Genomic DNA, 17352 nt, shown 5'->3' on the forward strand with positions numbered 1-17352 from the left:
TTTATTTATTATTGTTATTAATCCTCAAATTTCAAGAATAGTACACATAGAATAATACAGCTGTCAACATAAAAGTGGTAGACAATTATAACAACAAAAAACAAAGCAGAAACAAACAACAACAACAAAAAAGAACAGAAAAAAATGTAATAAAAATGGCTTTACAAACTAAAATAATAAAATTGAGAATTACATGTCATTAAAGATTCACAGAAAGATAAAGTTTTTAAGGCTTTCTAGAAACCTTTGTCTATGTATCTAAATGAATGAATAATAAAAAAAAAAAGCTTAAATTAGATCGAAGCTAAAATTAAATTATGTTAACGAAAACAGTTTCTGTGATCCAAAGAGCACTAATAATTTTGGTGGCGCTTTAACTCTGAACAGAAAATCTCATGAATATTCATGTACGCTCCGCCCAGTGTCACAGAAATCTCAGACAGACACCAAATATTCCAGAACACCGGGCTAGACACCGCGTGGTCTGCTTTGTGGCATTAGAAACCATTGAGCTGTGTTTAAATATAAAAACGTTTTCACTCTAAAAGCTTTGTCGTTTAAAAATATAAAAGGATTAATACGACGTAAGCATGTAATCATAAATCAGGCCACACATTCCTTCTTAATAATAAATCCACAGCGCTGTGAAAAGTAACAGCTACCACGTGACAATGCTGGCTCTATGATATTTCAGGGGCGGGTTGGGTAACATTTTAAACGTGTATAAAGTAAATAATTATATTTTATAGCAGTTGGATTAATATCAAACAATGATGTGTTAAAATATTAATAGTATTATTTAGACCCATGGTACTTAGACCGACCAATCACAGACAATGTCCGGGCTGCTAAGCCTCTCCCATTTTAACTTGTGGTCGGGTCGCGCAGATCTCTCATTAACCGGATACGGTGTAGAGGTCGGATTGTAAACCGTTGCAACTAACGTTGGATTTTTTGGGGTTAATTTTCTCTTCATATGTCTAGCTATAACCTCATAAATTGCTATAAGTCTATTTGTCTTAAATTGGGCGTTTTGTTGCTATAATGACAGAAATGGAGGGGGTGGTTTAATAACCCACAGCACGGTTCATTCTCAGTAAGTTAACGTTAGCTCCAGCTTCTCCCGGTCTTTACCGGGTGGGTTCAACTTAGGCAGTTTGTCGCTAGACATGGCAGGCGGGTTGAAAGCGGGATTCGTGCGGCTCATGGACTATTTGCAGGATCCTCAGCACGTCGCGCGCTTCCAGCGGCTTTGCGGGGTTCGCGAGACCGAGCCTCGTGACAAACTTCGTAACGGGGCACCAAGCGCTCGCCACGGGGATGTTCAGAACGGAGGCGGGGATGCCACCCGCCGTAGACCAGAGAGCGGCAGAGGGAACGGCGCTGCAGGAGAAAACGGGCAGGTACTGGATAAAGACGGGGTCGAGGCTCAGGAATCCGCGGTAAAGCCGTTGCGCAGAAACTCTCTCACCGGAGACCTCGGGCAGGAGTTCATCATCGACAATAAGTTTCTTTTCTACCTGTTCACGCTTGGCACTGAGCTAGGGAACGAGCTGTTCTATATCTCGTTCTTCCCGTTCTTCATGTGGAACGTAGACGCGTATGTGAGCCGCCGGCTGGTCGTGGTCTGGGTGTTGGTCATGTATCTCGGCCAGTGCACGAAAGATGTGATCCGGTGGCCGAGACCTGCCTCTCCTCCGGTGGTCAAGGTGGAGATGTTCTACAACTCTGAGTACAGCATGCCCTCCACGCATGCCATGTCCGGTACCGCCATACCCTTGTCCCTGTTCCTGCTGACCTACCGTCGATGGGAGGTAAAAACATCACACGATTCAGCATATGTATGATATTTAAGTGGATGAGTGTTGCGTGACTTTGCACATAGCAAAATTGTATATATATGAGTTTTAGTTCCTTGCCTCCAGCAACCTGTCACTCACTTGAAAGATAGCAATTATCAAACAACCAATCGAGATTTTGCTATATCTGTGAGGACATTTTCAGATGGATAGTTAAACTACTTTGCAAAGGCACCTATTTAGGTGGATTTTCAAGATCTGGCTGTGCAATCATTTCATCTGTTAAAATCCTTTTCTGTGTGGGTGTTAAAATCTCAAAACAATGTTCTACATTATGTGCACTTACTGAGTCCATTCATTAAATTCAATTTTTTTTATTTTGTGCATAATCCAGCATAATCATCTTTATCCCCATTTAAAGGCCACCTTTAAATCTGTGCTAAGATATGTATTCATACTTGTATATTAGTCAGCATTACCAACCTTAGATTATGAAGCTAACCCTACATTGGAGGCTGAAAGGCATAAAGTGTAAGTTTCCTTCACAGGGTAATGGATGAACATTGTGAAACATGAAGAACAAGATAACCCAGGGTGTACAAAAAGGTGTTACAAACATAACATTCTTTTATGTCTTGCTGCATGTAGGATGATTTATTATCACTGGTAATTTTAGTAAATATATTAAAGAGTATTATAACTATATTTGAAGGTTATCATGACCTGATAACACCTACAGTAGATAACAAAGTAATATAATATAGATGTCTTGAAGTCACAGTACTCCTAGAAATGAAAGTTTTGTTTAATAATGTACGCATGTCATACCAAACTCTTGAGAAATGTGGCATGTTTACCAGTGTTTATGCTGCTCTTTTCCATACAGTTAAAGAAGATGGATACTAGTTGTCAACATCAAGCTACAAAATTCACCAAAAAAGCATCAGTACTATACTATATTCCAAAGCATTCAATAGCTTTGTTTGAGGAACATTCACTTTTATTGCATGGAAAATAGCAGCTGCTTAGACCTAATGCTATAAATTACTGAGTAAATTGTGAATTTTCATTTTTGGATAGGCCTAGGCTAGATGTATTCTCTGGTTATGTGTACAAAGGCTTTCAGGGGACTCCAGTGTTTGCTGTGGGTTTTAGAGACTAGTGGCCTTGAATGTTCAAGGCAGTGTTGTTTAGTTTAGTCTTCTCTTAAAGTGCTGAGGTTGATTTTGGCCCACTCAGACGTGTCATTGCTATCAGTCATCAGCCAATGGCTTCTGCTGGCTCACTTGATAAGCACGCTTTCTTCTTATCTCTTTCACTTCAGCCATGCTTTGTGTGTAGTCTGTTTTTTTTAATTACACTCTTTTATCTTTTATCTTGTTTTTTTCTTATTCTCCTCTTTGGTTTTCTTTTTGATTTTTTTTTTTTCTTTTTGGAAAAAGTTTTCTGTCTCTTCAGGTGCCATTTTTATAAGATGCACAGATTAGACATATCCAGTCCATTATATATTTATTATAATTTTATCAGTGATTATATTGGTAATACGTTGGGACCAGTGGCCGATGCTGGAAATTTGCATGCTTTTTTCTTTCTGTTTTTCCTTTTTTTAAGATTATTTTTTGTAATGATTCGGTGGAAAAGTCCTACCATTTATAATAAGATCTCATATTTTAATGTTATCCATAGTTCATACAGTACAGGGATAATCCAACTAAAAATGGAAATTCTGTCATTATTTTAACACTGATTTATTACTATAATAAAAGCTTCTGCCAAATGTAAATGAAAGGCAAAAAATGACTGTTGAGTCATAAGTCTGTTATGTCTGAGATAAGAATTTCAAGAAAATTTTTAGCCATTGGTCCCTCAATATGGTTCAGTCAGTTTCTTGGGTAAGTGTTTGTGTTTATTTGAATTTGTGTGAAGATGCTTCAGCAGTATTAAGCAACACACAAACATGCTATGCACATAAAATAAACTTCCTCAGTCTCTTGCTGGCTGGCACTCACTGTGCATTCACAGACTCCCTCCTACTGTTGTCATGGAGGTTACAGCCACATTAATAATGCAGTATACTTTGTTTACACATACAGTCTTAGCATCAGAGGTCTAGCCTTCTATCTCACACACACCAGCATACACAGCTGGAGAAAGCTCTCACACACAAATATAGTCTATAATCAGAGGCAGATGTTCAGCATATGAGGTTAGCTAAGGCTCAGAATCAAATGAAAGGGAGAAAAAGATCTCTGTGAGTTGGTTCAGCATGTGTTCCAGTGTCTGTGCCATGTGGTCTCAGGACATGAGGTGCGGTCTGGATAACCAAACACGCTCTAACTCTATGTTTGAATCCTTGGTTTTTTTAATGGTCATGTTTCTTATGTTCATCTAAATCCCTTGACTCCGTGTTTACCCTGCAGTTACACTGTATGACCCCGTAGAGGTGTGTGCTACATCAAGTTAATTTGTTCTATTCGTCTAGAAAGACATGCATATTCTCCTTCATAGTTTTATAGTTCATTTGGTTTACTCTTAAATGTAAACTCAACCTTTAAGTCATTTATTTTATGCATTGGAAGTGAAATGCTTTTTTCATGTGATTTGATTGTATCTTCTATTTATCATGTCTTCTGATCCTTTGCCACATTGCATTGCAGTAGGCAGAAGCCATGGCATTAGCTCAACCAATGACATGAGTTTGAGACCGAGCTTTCTGTTTGTCGACCAATAATAGTCATTATTTATGCTATTCCAGTTGGTGATGGTAGTGGCACCGAAATTACATGTTATACATTTTTAATTGATCAAAACTTTTTTTTTTTTATTGTGTTACCATTCCTGCCAAAGTAGATATTTTCCACATAACTGACACATTTTACTGTTTGTATAAGTTCTCACTTTCTCTTTCATTCAGGTGATGTCTTTTTGTTAGGCAAAGCAGAACTTGGAGGTTAAATTTTTTGATTTTTTTTTTTTTTTCGAGTTTCACTGAGCTGAAGGGAACTGTTCCCTTTTATTATACTGCACTGAATGGAAATCCCTGAGTTTAAGCAGCATTTTATTTGCTGTGTCATTTTCTTGGCAGCTGGAGCCATTTATTGTAAATCCACCACTGTACATGTTTAAACATGAACGTCAATGCATACAAATCTCTGGAGTGTTTAAACTCAGCAGTAATCTGTCTGAGAAGGATGTGAGCTGCCAAAGACGCAGATAAGCGGCTTGATTCCAATGAACGATAGGAATGTGTTGCTTTTTAACCTTCATGCAAGTTTCAGCAATTTGATACAAATTAATGTTGTACTGTAAATAATTATGCAATGTTACATTATATCTGCTAAAATACAGAGAGTGTTTATGATTATGTTATAATTTTTTTAATTAGTATAGTCGCTTAAAAGTGTGGCAGATCTTTTTGAAGTTTCATGCTATGGTTCTCTCTCTTTATCCGCCTCACCATCTTTTGCTTTGTGGGACAGTAATTGTAGTTAAGTGGTTGTTTTAGGCTGTGCTGAGGGATAGAATTTAGTGTTTGTTGGTTGAACGGCAATTGTACCTCGGGGGGGGGGTCATAATATGTACAAATGTATTATGCAAGTGGTAGTGATGCGAATGGTATCGCTCAAAGATACTACCATGGACATTGGACACTTGAGACATATAGATACACACCCAGAACAGATACCCTTCAGCTTCATGAAAGCAGGTTACCATTAGCTGTGGTGTCATGGTGACACTCGGGCAACAGCCAAACATGAGGTGTGTGTGTGTGTGTGTGTGTGTGTGTGTGTTTGTCTGCACATGTCTGCATGTGTGCTTGCTTGCTTGTTTTTTTTTTCTTCAGAAAACCATCGGTGCATAAGCTGATACTCTGCTTGAATGTCCAGTTAATACAGCCAATTAAATAGCTTTCAGCTGGTGTCTTTGTTTGATCTGAGGTAGGGCTGGATGATTAATCGAAAAGTAATTGAAACCGAATGCCCATGTCAGTTATTTCGGTTTTTTAATCCTAATACTTCCCCCTTAAAAGCATACTACTGCGTGTGTAGCCACATGACTCCGCTCTCCAATCTGGCATAAAAGCAAAACACGGAGGTGAACGCCGGTTCAACACATAGTGATGGCGCGCGAGCGGTGAGCCTTGCGTCTTCACTAAACTTCGTCACTTGTATTTGTTTTATGGTTTGGACATTCAAGCGATTAGATGATCGGATGTGTATTATTAATTAGGGGTGTAACGGTACGCAAAAATCACGGTTCGGTACATACCTCTGTTTTAAAGTCACGGTTCGGTTCATTTTCGGTACAGTAAGGGAAAGAATTGCAAACATTAAACTGCAGGTTGTTTATTACTATACAATTTTTTTAAATACTTTTTAATAAAATATATATAAAATAAAAATAGAATAAGAAATAAAATACTGCTGCAAAGTTCTCCACTAAATAAAATACTCTCAGTCTCAAACCAATATCAGATAATAAAATATAATGAAAAATATAAATAAATAACTATGATTACAGTGCAGCATTACCAATCCCAGCTTGTAGGCATGCTTCACCAGAACCGTGCCTGACGCGGCGCTGGCGCGCTGCTGCTGCAGTAAGTGATATAGAGGGAGGCCGCCGACAGACCAGGCTCTTGTCTTCATGACAACAATATCTATACTTCATGTTGAGCATAAATATAAAGCCTACTGATAAAGGACCCCGTCAACAGTATTGACGGCAAAATAGACTATGTTTGACAGGTGCAATATTTGAAAATCGATAATTATTAATTAATTTTTTATTTTGAATTTATGTCAACCTATAGACTTTCAAACATCAAAGTGTCATGAATTAATATGTATTTGTGTACGAAATGACATATAAACATTTTCCTATTCTATTTTGCCAGGAAACGGCATTTCTATTTCTAGCATGTACGCGCGTCTCACGCAGGCAGTCTGCAAGCTCTAACCTGTTAACATGGGAGCCGAATTAAAAACAGACACGCCATGCAGCTGAGATTCTTGCGCCACGCATCCAGTGTGTCGCCGGCCTTAGAATCATCTGCAGGGTGGGATTTGCGCTGAACGCAGAGACTTCCGCCACTTAATATGTTAGTTTGGAAACACGAAAATGTATAATGTTCCGCGCACAAAATATTGCATTCGGTCATTCGGTACACACTTGCACCGTACCAAAAGCGCTGTACCAAAACGGTCGGGTACGAATACACGTACTGTTACACCCCTATTATTAATATATCGAGTTCCCATGTTTGAGCAGCTGCATTGTGGCACGAACACTCATATAAACAGTAGCTGTGAAGATTGCGCACACAGAGGAACGCAAAAACTATTTATCAGCGCTGTCCTGTGATTTATTATTAAAGTAGCTTAGAATCTCAAAACTTATTATAGCATATTTTTCTACTTTTGAAGGAACTATGCTATTTACAACCCACAGCTTCACAATAATATAGAGACAGTATGACTAATTCACACACGCAATCACTCGTACTGGTACTGTGCTAATTTATCTTTATCTGATCTTTATCTCTTACACCGAGCAATAATCTGTAAGAAATGTTACGAACATACATAAAATAACTGCTGAAAGTGAGCTATGATGTCAGATCGCGCTTTCAATAGGAAAAAATCTCACCTTTACTAGTCGATCTCAACCGTCTGGCTGAGGCCAGTCTAAAAAGATGTTCAAGACAGTTGACAGAACGCTGCTGCGTGTCGTCATGAAAGTGTAGTATTTTCACGTGTTATTAAGCCTTGCCACTTGCCAATTTAACCATTCAAAAAACTTTAAAGCATTCAAACACAAGACGTGGAAAAGCTGAACTGAGCAGCTGGTTACTCGCGCTGTGCTCGGTGCGCACGTGAGAGAGAGCCGCGTCTCAAAGACAGCAACACTGAACTGAGCTCTCCTTTGCGGAATTGCTAATGCAACCTTTTCACACCACAGACTGAACACAATTAATCATTGATTGGTAATTGGCCAACGAAGTATTGACTGTTGTCTGAAGTTTTGTTTGATTGTAATCCATTACATATCTTTCTATCAAAGTTATCTGATATTATCAAGATTAATTTGTTCTGACAGTTTAACTCTTGAGTTCTTGTCATTTTATTACCATTTTCTAAACTATAGCAAATAAATTGATAAATGTGAGAAATGTTGAAGGTGTCTGAATAAATTTTGGTTTGACTGTATGTTTAAGTTTTACAGTGCTATTTTACATTTAATTATTCGGTTTCTGTACCTGGACACTTACAAACTTGAAAAAACTTAAACACTGTGTAAATAGCACCAACAAATAAACAGAACGAACATACAAATTAAACACTTTCAAACAGGGCCCACTGGTACAACCTGCACCGGGGCCCTGCTGACCCCAGCTATGGCCCTGCTTAGTGTGCAAACCTTGTCAGTGAACTATGAGGGCAAAAAAAAAAAAAAAAACAGAAACAAAATAGTTGTTCATTAATCGTAATCGAGGTAAAATGTTCAATTAATCGAGCTTTTGATTTTAGGCCATAATCGTCCAGCCCTAATCTGAGGACCTTAGTGATGCAGGTGAAATCTACAACCTCACCCCAGGATGTTGTTTCTTCTTATATCATTAAAGGTTCTTTTGATATATTTGTTTATATCATGCATCCAAACAATTATCAATTTCTGTTTAGTCTCGGGCACTGTTCCTGCGTTTTGAAAGCATGCAGTTGTCCATCCACTGTTTAAAAAGCGCAATGCTGATTTAAAATGTTTGAATAATTATCGTCCTATCTCAAAATTGCCTTTCCTTTCAAAAGTTATGGAGAAAGTTGTCCTATTGCAGTTACTTCCGTTTTTACATTCAACTCTGGTATTTCAACCTTTTCAATCAGGTTTTGCAACTTATCATTGCACTGAAACGGCTTTGCTAAAAGTGATGAATGATTTGCTACTTGGTGTGGACTGTGGTTAAAATGCAGTTTTAGATTTTATTGGATTTGAGTGCTGCTTTCGACACAGTTTATCACAACATCCTTTTATCACGCCTTGACCACTGGGAACTGGCATCAAGGATACAGCATTATTGTGGTTTAAATCATATTTTAAATCCAGGACAATTTTAGTGGCTATCGGCCAGTTTTCTTCATCATCAGTTTCTCTCCATTGTGGGGTTCCTCAAGGGTCCATTCTGGGTCCATTACTTTTAATCTGTACATGCTTCCACTTGGTAATATGATTAGGAAATATAAAATCTCTTTTCATTTCTACGCTGATGATTCTCAGTTATACGTTCCATTAAAATCTAGACATTATTTGCAGCATCTTATGGACTGTCTGAAGGACATTAAAATATGGATGGCAAATAATTTCCTCCAGCTAAATAATGAAAAAACTGAGGTGATTATTTTTGGTACCTCTAAAACCAGAAAGTCTATAGTTAATAATTTAGGCAGTCTCACTCCATATGTTAAGTCACATGCAAAAATGCAATTTAGGTGTTATTTTTGACTCTGAGCCTTGCCTTGAAAAGCTAATTAGCTCAGTTGTTAAAAGCAGTTATTATCAATTGAGAATAATTTCTAGACTAAGATCCACACTTTACTTTCAAGACTTCAAAAAAGTTATTCAAGCATTTATCACATCACGACTGGACTACTGTAATTCCTTATACCTAGGTCTTCCCCAATCTTCACTGGCTCATTTGCAGGTGGTCTAGAATTCAGCGGCCAGATTATTAAATGGATCAAAAAACGTGATCATATCACTCCAATTTTAGCGTCGCTCCACTGGCTTTCTGTCTCCTTTAGAGTTCAATTAAAAATTTTGTTGATTGTTTTTAAAACACTTAAAGGACAAGCCCTATCATACATTTCTGATCTTATCTCATTTAATTCTGCTCCTAAATCCCTCAGATCTGCTAATAACCTCTTTTATACGTTCCACGGTCACCGCTTAAGTTTAAAGGTGGCAGAGCCTTTGCAGTAGCTTAAACTTAAAATGCATTTTTATTCTATGGCCTATCCTTATTGTTTTATTTCTGGATTAGTATTATCATATTTTTTATTATTTTATTTTATACTTTGCTATATTTTATGATTGTTTGTACAGCACTTTGGTCAGTGTAAGCTGAATTTAAATGTGCTCTATAAATAAAATTTACTTACTACAACTCATGGAAATGACAGAGTGTAAGACATAAGATTCCTCTTTTTTTTGGCATCTGCTGCAGTCATGTGCATGCAAACAGATAAAAGCAAATCATTCCTGTGTAATACTTTGCTTGTAATTCATATACATTGATGGACTAGCCTGTTCCTTTTCTAACTCACCTGAATTTTTAAAGCAGTTTAAAAATCCATTTTAGGTTATTACTGTGCAGTTTGTGTTGTAGATAAAATGTGAACAATGTACCATTTAATTAATTTACACATAAATCAGATGAAATTATGAAGTTATGGAAACACACAGGTAACCAATGGTTAACATCTATGGCAGGACTGATGAGTTTCATTGTGAAATTTAGCAAAAGTTATCTCATCAACTGAAGCATATTCTAAACTGTTGGTTTGTTTCCACAGTATCCTATGCTGTTGGGTCTCTCTCTGGCCATCAGCTGGTGTGTCCTAGTGTGTTCGAGCCGCATATACATGGGCATGCACTCCATACTGGTAAGACAAATTAAAATAACTAAAAACATAAAACGTTTTTTATTTAATAATAAATTGTTTAAAGATGTAATTTTTAGAGATGGACAGGGCTGTATGTTAACTTTTTTTGCATATTGTACTAATGAATGATTAAATTAATTAATGCACACAATGGCAATATAATTGCCATCGGCTAGTAAATTTTTTTATTTATTTGCCAGACTGATATACTGTACTATATTACACACACACACACACACACACACACACACACACACACACACACACACACATATATATTTATATATTTGGTTGAATCCACATACATGTGTGTGTAATTGATTCAACCAAATCGGCTTATCTTTGTAAAATGGTACAGCTTCTTAAATCTTTAGTCATTCAAGCATTATATTATGATAATTAAGCACTACGCAGAGATAGAAAGTAAAAATATATAAATGCATATTTGTCATTTTAAATGAACTTAGGACTGGTAGTGATGCTTACGATTTTCAGGGTTTCTATAAAAAAATAGATAATAGTAATTATTATTAAAAGATAATACTGGTACTAATTCTACTTCTATACTAACAATATACAATGCACTAGGATATTTTTCAAATAAATCCAGTGAAACACTCATTTAACGTACAGCACACAGTGAAAATTACATGAATATGACAGTGGGCAAATGCATAAAGTGCAGCATAATTTGAAATCACGAGTTTCAAGTTTAAAGCATTCAGTTCACACAGACCGACCATCACACAGAGAACACACGATCATGCTGAATAAAAATGCACACTTTAAGATCTCACGGCTGTTATACATTAATTACTTTGTTTAACCGTTCTATCTGATTATTAGACAAACTTCTATACATATTAGACAGAACTGTTAATGACGACAGCAAACGAGGGAGAGTGTGATCTGTGTGCACTCAGGCGTTGCCGCTCTCAGTACTATCAAAATAAAAGTCTGGTGCACTGCCTCGAACACATCGGCCAAGCAGAAAAACGTATCGGCCGATATTTAAAAAAAAACAAATCAGACGATATATCGGGCTTGGTTTATATTGGTCGACCACTAATCAGCATCACATGGGTTCCCATGACAAAAAGCCAATAGGATTTTTCCATAGGCTTTTGAATTATTGTAAAAAATAAACTCTGTGTTCAACCATAGTTCATTATACTTCAACTTCAACATCACCACCACCATGCTACCAACTTTTTCAAACTTATTTTTAGAAACATATTCATTGAAATGGATTTACGCTGTGGATTAATTTTAAACCACGTTACATGAAACTTTTCATATAAAACCTGAAATAAATACAAAACTAGAGTCAAACTAAAAGTGAAATGAAACATTAATAATGAATAGTAAGTAGTGAATAAATGAAATAATCGTAACTAAAGAACAGATGAAAGCACATATTTTTCTACATTTCGACATATGCTGCATATCCTTGAACTGCCTTCTGAGCATTATTTTGCATAACAGAAAATACTTTTCTCCACAACACCTTCTATTTCTTACCCCGACATAATGAACTACTTTGTTTTTTCGCCAAGCTCATACACAAGTTCTGTTCGGTTCAGAGGCATTGTTCAGTGCCGCTAGTATGGCCGACTTCCTGATTGATGATTGATGTTAGGTGTGTTGTGTGGTGGGTGGTGGTGGTGTTGGCGCAGTGGATAAGACACGTCTTTGGTGTGAGAGACCCGGTTTCGAATCCACTGTGTGACACCAATGTGTCCCTGAGCAAGACACTTAACCCCTAGTTGCTCCAGTGGCGTGCGACCTCTGACATATATAGCAATTGTAAGTCGCTTTGGATAAAAGCGTCAGCTAAATGGATAAATGTAAATGTAAATGTTGTGTGTGTAGTTGTTTTAAGGCAGTCACTCTAGGAAGAAAAAAAATCTCTGGTGTTTCTTTACTGGGCCAGATAATTGCCAGCAGTAGTGTTTATTTGTGTGTGGATGCAGGTCAATTTAATATGTAAGGGAAAATGTACATCCAGCCAGTTGTTATCATAGAATAACCCTCCGACAAGGTGATCAGGACCCTGACTCGAAGCGGAGGGGTCTTGTCACCCTGAATGAGGTTATTCTGCAATAACAACCGGCTGGAGGTACATTATCCCACTTATTACACAGTTACTTGCCACATAAGTAAATAATTAGACACAAAATATTGATTTGAGTTTAAATATTTGAATGCAAAGCTAATGTGAAGACAGCAGTTGTGAGCAAGGTGGCAAGTTCAAACTTTAAGGACATTTAAGAAATACAGTGCAGTCACCACTTATTACACAACATTTCACCATATAAATAATTAAGGAGGTAAAAGATATTAATTTAGGACAATTCTTTTTTGTTCGTTATCTTATAATCCCTTACAAATGGACAAAACAATCAGTTGAAACGAGAGAGCAAGTCCGTAATTAAATAATTGTACACACATATTGAATTGAGTTTTCATATTTTATTAGCTAACCAAACTCAAAGCTTCCATGAAGAAAAACTGTTCCTAGCAAGAGTATAGTGCTGACTTCAGTTACCCGGATGAGCTTGTTATCAGCTTTTACCGGTTGTTATCGAGGGATAAGAGTCAGAATCAAGTATTCCACAGAGCCATGTAATCAGTCTTTACAAAACATTTTGACTTTTTAAAGGAAAATCACGCATGGCTTGAATAATTAGTGTGTTTGTGTGACCTGAGGCCACTCTAATAGACTGTGAGCAGCCTGGTTTAACTACATCCATCTGTTTGGGTCCCATGTTGCCCGATGCTGCCTCAAAATCCACATTCATTATAAACATGTATGATGCACTTGTACAAATCTCGTTACAGTAACAAACAGTGTAATTTTGCAACATGATTTCAGCTGTTGCTGAGGTGTCTGGATGACAGGTTTTTTTTTTCCACATTCCTAAAAAAATGTGGTGTTTCATCTGAGCTTTCTGTTCCATGTCTGCTTTAAGCAGTAATATCACCCTCAGGGTGACCTCATCCATCTGGGGAGATGAGTGGCTGTTGCCCTAGAGATAGTTACCCTGACAACTGTGGGATTGTCTTAACACTCATATTCACAAGACAAAAAGCATAAAAAATTATTATTCATTATGTTGTTGTGTGTGTATATGTATACGTGTGTATATAGAGTTATTTAGAGTTATTATCATGTTTTCTCCCTTTTTTTTCAAACCGTGACAAACGCCAGTCTCCTTTATTTTGCAGAATGTGATATATCCGCTTGACCAATCACAGCGCACCATTCCACACACTCTACACTGTAATGGCGGCGCTTTAATACACCTAGTTAATACATCCTAGTTTTCCTCATCGACTTTGTACTTTGTGATCAACAAATTTTGTTCCAAACATTTGGGTTGGTGTGTACAGGTATTTATTTCTCCTGTTGTTCCTCTTTTTCCTTTGTACATGCCGTTCTTGCTTTTGTAGCAATGTATTCAGAATGACATTTGTTTATTAGGTCAAACTTCCTCTACAGATTTACATGTCAAATAAGATGATATTCAAATATGTATGTTCTCTACACCAGCCTCTTTGTGTAAATTACCTTTTGTTTTTTAATGACGTCTTTGGGTCTCACAGGCGTTTTGTTTTTATTCCTGTGGTTTGTTGTTGATATATCTGTTTTTTTTGTATGCTCTCCAGGACATTATTGCTGGTTTTCTGTTCAGTTTGCTGATCCTGCTGGTCTTCAGTCCTGCTCTGGAAATCATTGACACCTTTAACCGCACGCATCCCTACGCGCCGCTCATCATCATCTCCCTTCACGTAGGACTAGGCCTCTTCTCCTTCACCTTGGACACCTGGAGCACCTCACGTGGCGACACTGCCCAAATCCTGGGCTCTGGGGCAGGTATCGCCTTGGCATCCCACATCAACTACCACCTGGGCCTTTTGCCAGACCCACCTGCATCAGTGTTGCCTCTTCAGCCCCCATCTTTCACCCTCAGCCTGATCGGACTCTGTCTACTCCGCTTTCTCCTCGGTGTCATCATTCTCTTGGCTACCAGAGCCGTAATGAAGGCTCTCACCATCCCGCTCGTCTGCTGGCTCTTTGGGATTCCCAGCAATGACGTTCGGAAAGCCAGGCAGCACATGGAGGTAGAGCTGCCATATCGTTATATCGTCTACGGAACAGTGGGGTTAAATGCGCTTTTCCTTGTGCCTTTCCTTTTTGCGTATGTGGGCCTGTTGTGATTAGATGCAAGAAACACCAATTCTTACGACCAATAAGAGGCCAATTGGACTGCAGCGGCAACTCCCTTTGAATCAAAGATTGGATGGAACTAATGCCTTTCATGTAACACTGTGCTGCATCTTCCAAATGACTCGTTTTCCATCATTTACACTGTAGTTTTATCAGATGTTCTATTCAAAACACCTGTTTGGTGTTGATCCAGAGAATATTGCTTTTTTCTATGCAGTTTGCATTGCATGTATAGTACAGTAGCATATCTATCAGATTCTATTCTTATCTAAAATTGAAAACTTTTGTGTACTACAGTGCTTGTTATATTTTTCGCAAGCAATACAGCATTTTTGCTAATTATCAAACTTTAGAGGAATTTTGACCAATCTTTTGACAAGTTTTGTTCATGCCACAGTAGGATGACTCAAACTCTTGCATCAAGAGTTGACTGAAACTTCTCTTTTTTTTTAAGGTGCAAAATCTCTGATGAATAGGCTGGAACTGATGCCAGCATTTATGTTTCTTATGTTTGTGAGATTTGAATCTGAAATCTCAAATGTTAATAGAAAAGGCTAGCATTGGGAGCAGCATTGATCTTTGTAGTCATTTTGTTGTAGTTTATTGAGATGTTTAATTTCAGATCTAAAGCAAGTTAGACTATTTCTCCAAAGACCTTTGTAATGATAGAAGCTTTAAACGAATAGTTCATGCAAAATTATAGTTCTGTCATTCATTTACCCTCATGTTCAATAATTGACATTCATTCTTCTGTGGAGCACAAGAAAATATTTTGAGAAATGTCTTTTTGTGCATATAATGGAAGTCTATGGACTCTAATTTGGTTCCCAACGTTCCATCTTGTTGTCCACAGAGAAAGTAAGTTGCACAGGTTTGGAATGAGATGAGGGTGAGTAAATGATGACAGAATTTTTCTTTTTTTTTCACTGTCCATTGAACTGATCACTCACTCATTAAAACGTCTTGTTGATGCACTCATGATTTACATATTATTATTGGATTTTTTGTTTTTATATTAAATACATGTCAGGGAGTCTGGCTCGTAATCAGAATTTTATAAGATCTTAAATCTCAGTCTGCTTATATTCCCTATAAGTTGCTGCTTAGAACATGGTAAGGTGTGTGTGCCTAAATATGTGCAGAAAAGCAGCACTTGACTAATAAATGCATTTAGCAGTGTGTTTTCAGTCAGGTTGAAACACTCGTAAATGTCAGGTTTGTCACTCAGCCTATGAATAAATGATAATCATAAAATGATAGTTAAGGTTGTGTTTGATGTATAGTTAAGATGAATTTGTGGTACTGATTTAAATGCACTTCCCAGATTGCACTGCTCTGCTGCCTACTGTTGTGCATGTCGCCGGTTTATTGCATGACACTGCTGTGTGCGTGTTAATAGTCTTCCTGTGGCCTTGTGTGTCTTTGTGCACACTTATGTTCCTTTTTTGCTGAAAGAGGTGGTTTCCTAACTCCTCACTTCTGTAAACAGGATTGTTTAGGAATCTCTGAATGATGAGACAGCCAGTTACTCTTCTCAGCTGAATTCAATGCTGACCTTGGACCCTACAACAATGCAGATCTTTGTCATTTTAAGGTCAGAGGTTATAAGTATGAGGCAAAGTTACTTTCTGGACCAATTGGGCTTGTTCCTTACCACGTGGTTCCATTAATAAGTATGTTTTTATGGATGGCAGTAGGTAGATTGTAGCATTTTTCTCAGGCTTGTGTTCTAGTAATGTCATGTGTTGTTTATGACCAAATATGAGTGCTCTCAGTATTTGTAAATCTATTATGTAGGTTAGTTTTTCCCTTTTCACTCCTACACTGAATCTGCAGATTTTCAAAAGATTGGATTGCATATCATTCAAAAAGCTCAAGACATGCTGTAGCCTTTTCTTGTTTATTTTATGTTTTATAACAATATTTTAATATCATTTGATAACATTGACAATAAAAAGATAGTACTCCCAGGTCATTTTACCTCATATTCCCATGTCTAAATGAAAACTATTTCCCTATAATCAGCACCAAATGAAGAAAAATGCAGCAGAATCTATGTGGTCCTGCTCATGACCTAGATCAATCTCATGACAAAACTGGTCCAGTGGTGGAGTTTTCATTTGAAAGTGCTTTATTTCCTTTGATTTGGTTTTCTGTGGTTTACTGGAAATAACACAGCTTATTCTGAATAAGCAGATCTGATTTGGATACCACACAGTGCCTTTTATATAAATCTCTGCGATATTTGATAAGCACAGACAATTATTCCCATCTGTTTCTTTTCCATTCTTCCTTCATACAAATAGAGCATTTGACAAACTTTTAACCTAAGTGGAACATTCTGAATCAGAATGACTGATTTCTGCTCAAGCCATCCTAATTCATGCAATGTTGTGTTTTTAAATCTACTAAAAAAAAAAAAATGTTGCAATTAACTGAAATTATGCAAGTTTAAATTGGCATATGAAATTACTAAAACTTAAATAGAAATTAAAACTTTATATAAAAAAAAAAACTACATGACAAAAGCACAAAATTAAATTAAAAACTAAAAAAAGCTAATTCAGAATTTTTTTTAAATACTGTAATAACATAAAACAAATACTAAAATAAGACTGGGTTTATCTGTTAGCGCTACATCTTGTTTAGTGTTTTTCAGAAA

At 37.1% G+C, this 17352-nt stretch overlaps 1 protein-coding gene across 1 annotated transcript; it reads left to right on the forward strand.

Annotated features, from left to right (window-relative positions):
- The first annotated feature begins 870 nt into the window (after nucleotides 1–870).
- LOC132110488 (sphingosine-1-phosphate phosphatase 1-like) lies at nucleotides 871–17226 on the forward strand. Its single transcript, XM_059517135.1, has 3 exons — nucleotides 871–1814; nucleotides 10370–10459; nucleotides 14129–17226. The coding sequence occupies exons 1-3, from the start codon at nucleotides 1170–1172 to the stop codon at nucleotides 14678–14680; spliced, it is 1287 nt and encodes a 428-aa protein (XP_059373118.1). The 5' UTR covers nucleotides 871–1169; the 3' UTR covers nucleotides 14681–17226.
- Nucleotides 17227–17352: the final 126 nt, after the last annotated feature.

The sequence above is a fragment of the Carassius carassius genome, chromosome 30 (genome assembly GCF_963082965.1).
Source record: "Carassius carassius chromosome 30, fCarCar2.1, whole genome shotgun sequence".
Lineage (NCBI taxonomy): Eukaryota > Metazoa > Chordata > Actinopteri > Cypriniformes > Cyprinidae > Carassius > Carassius carassius.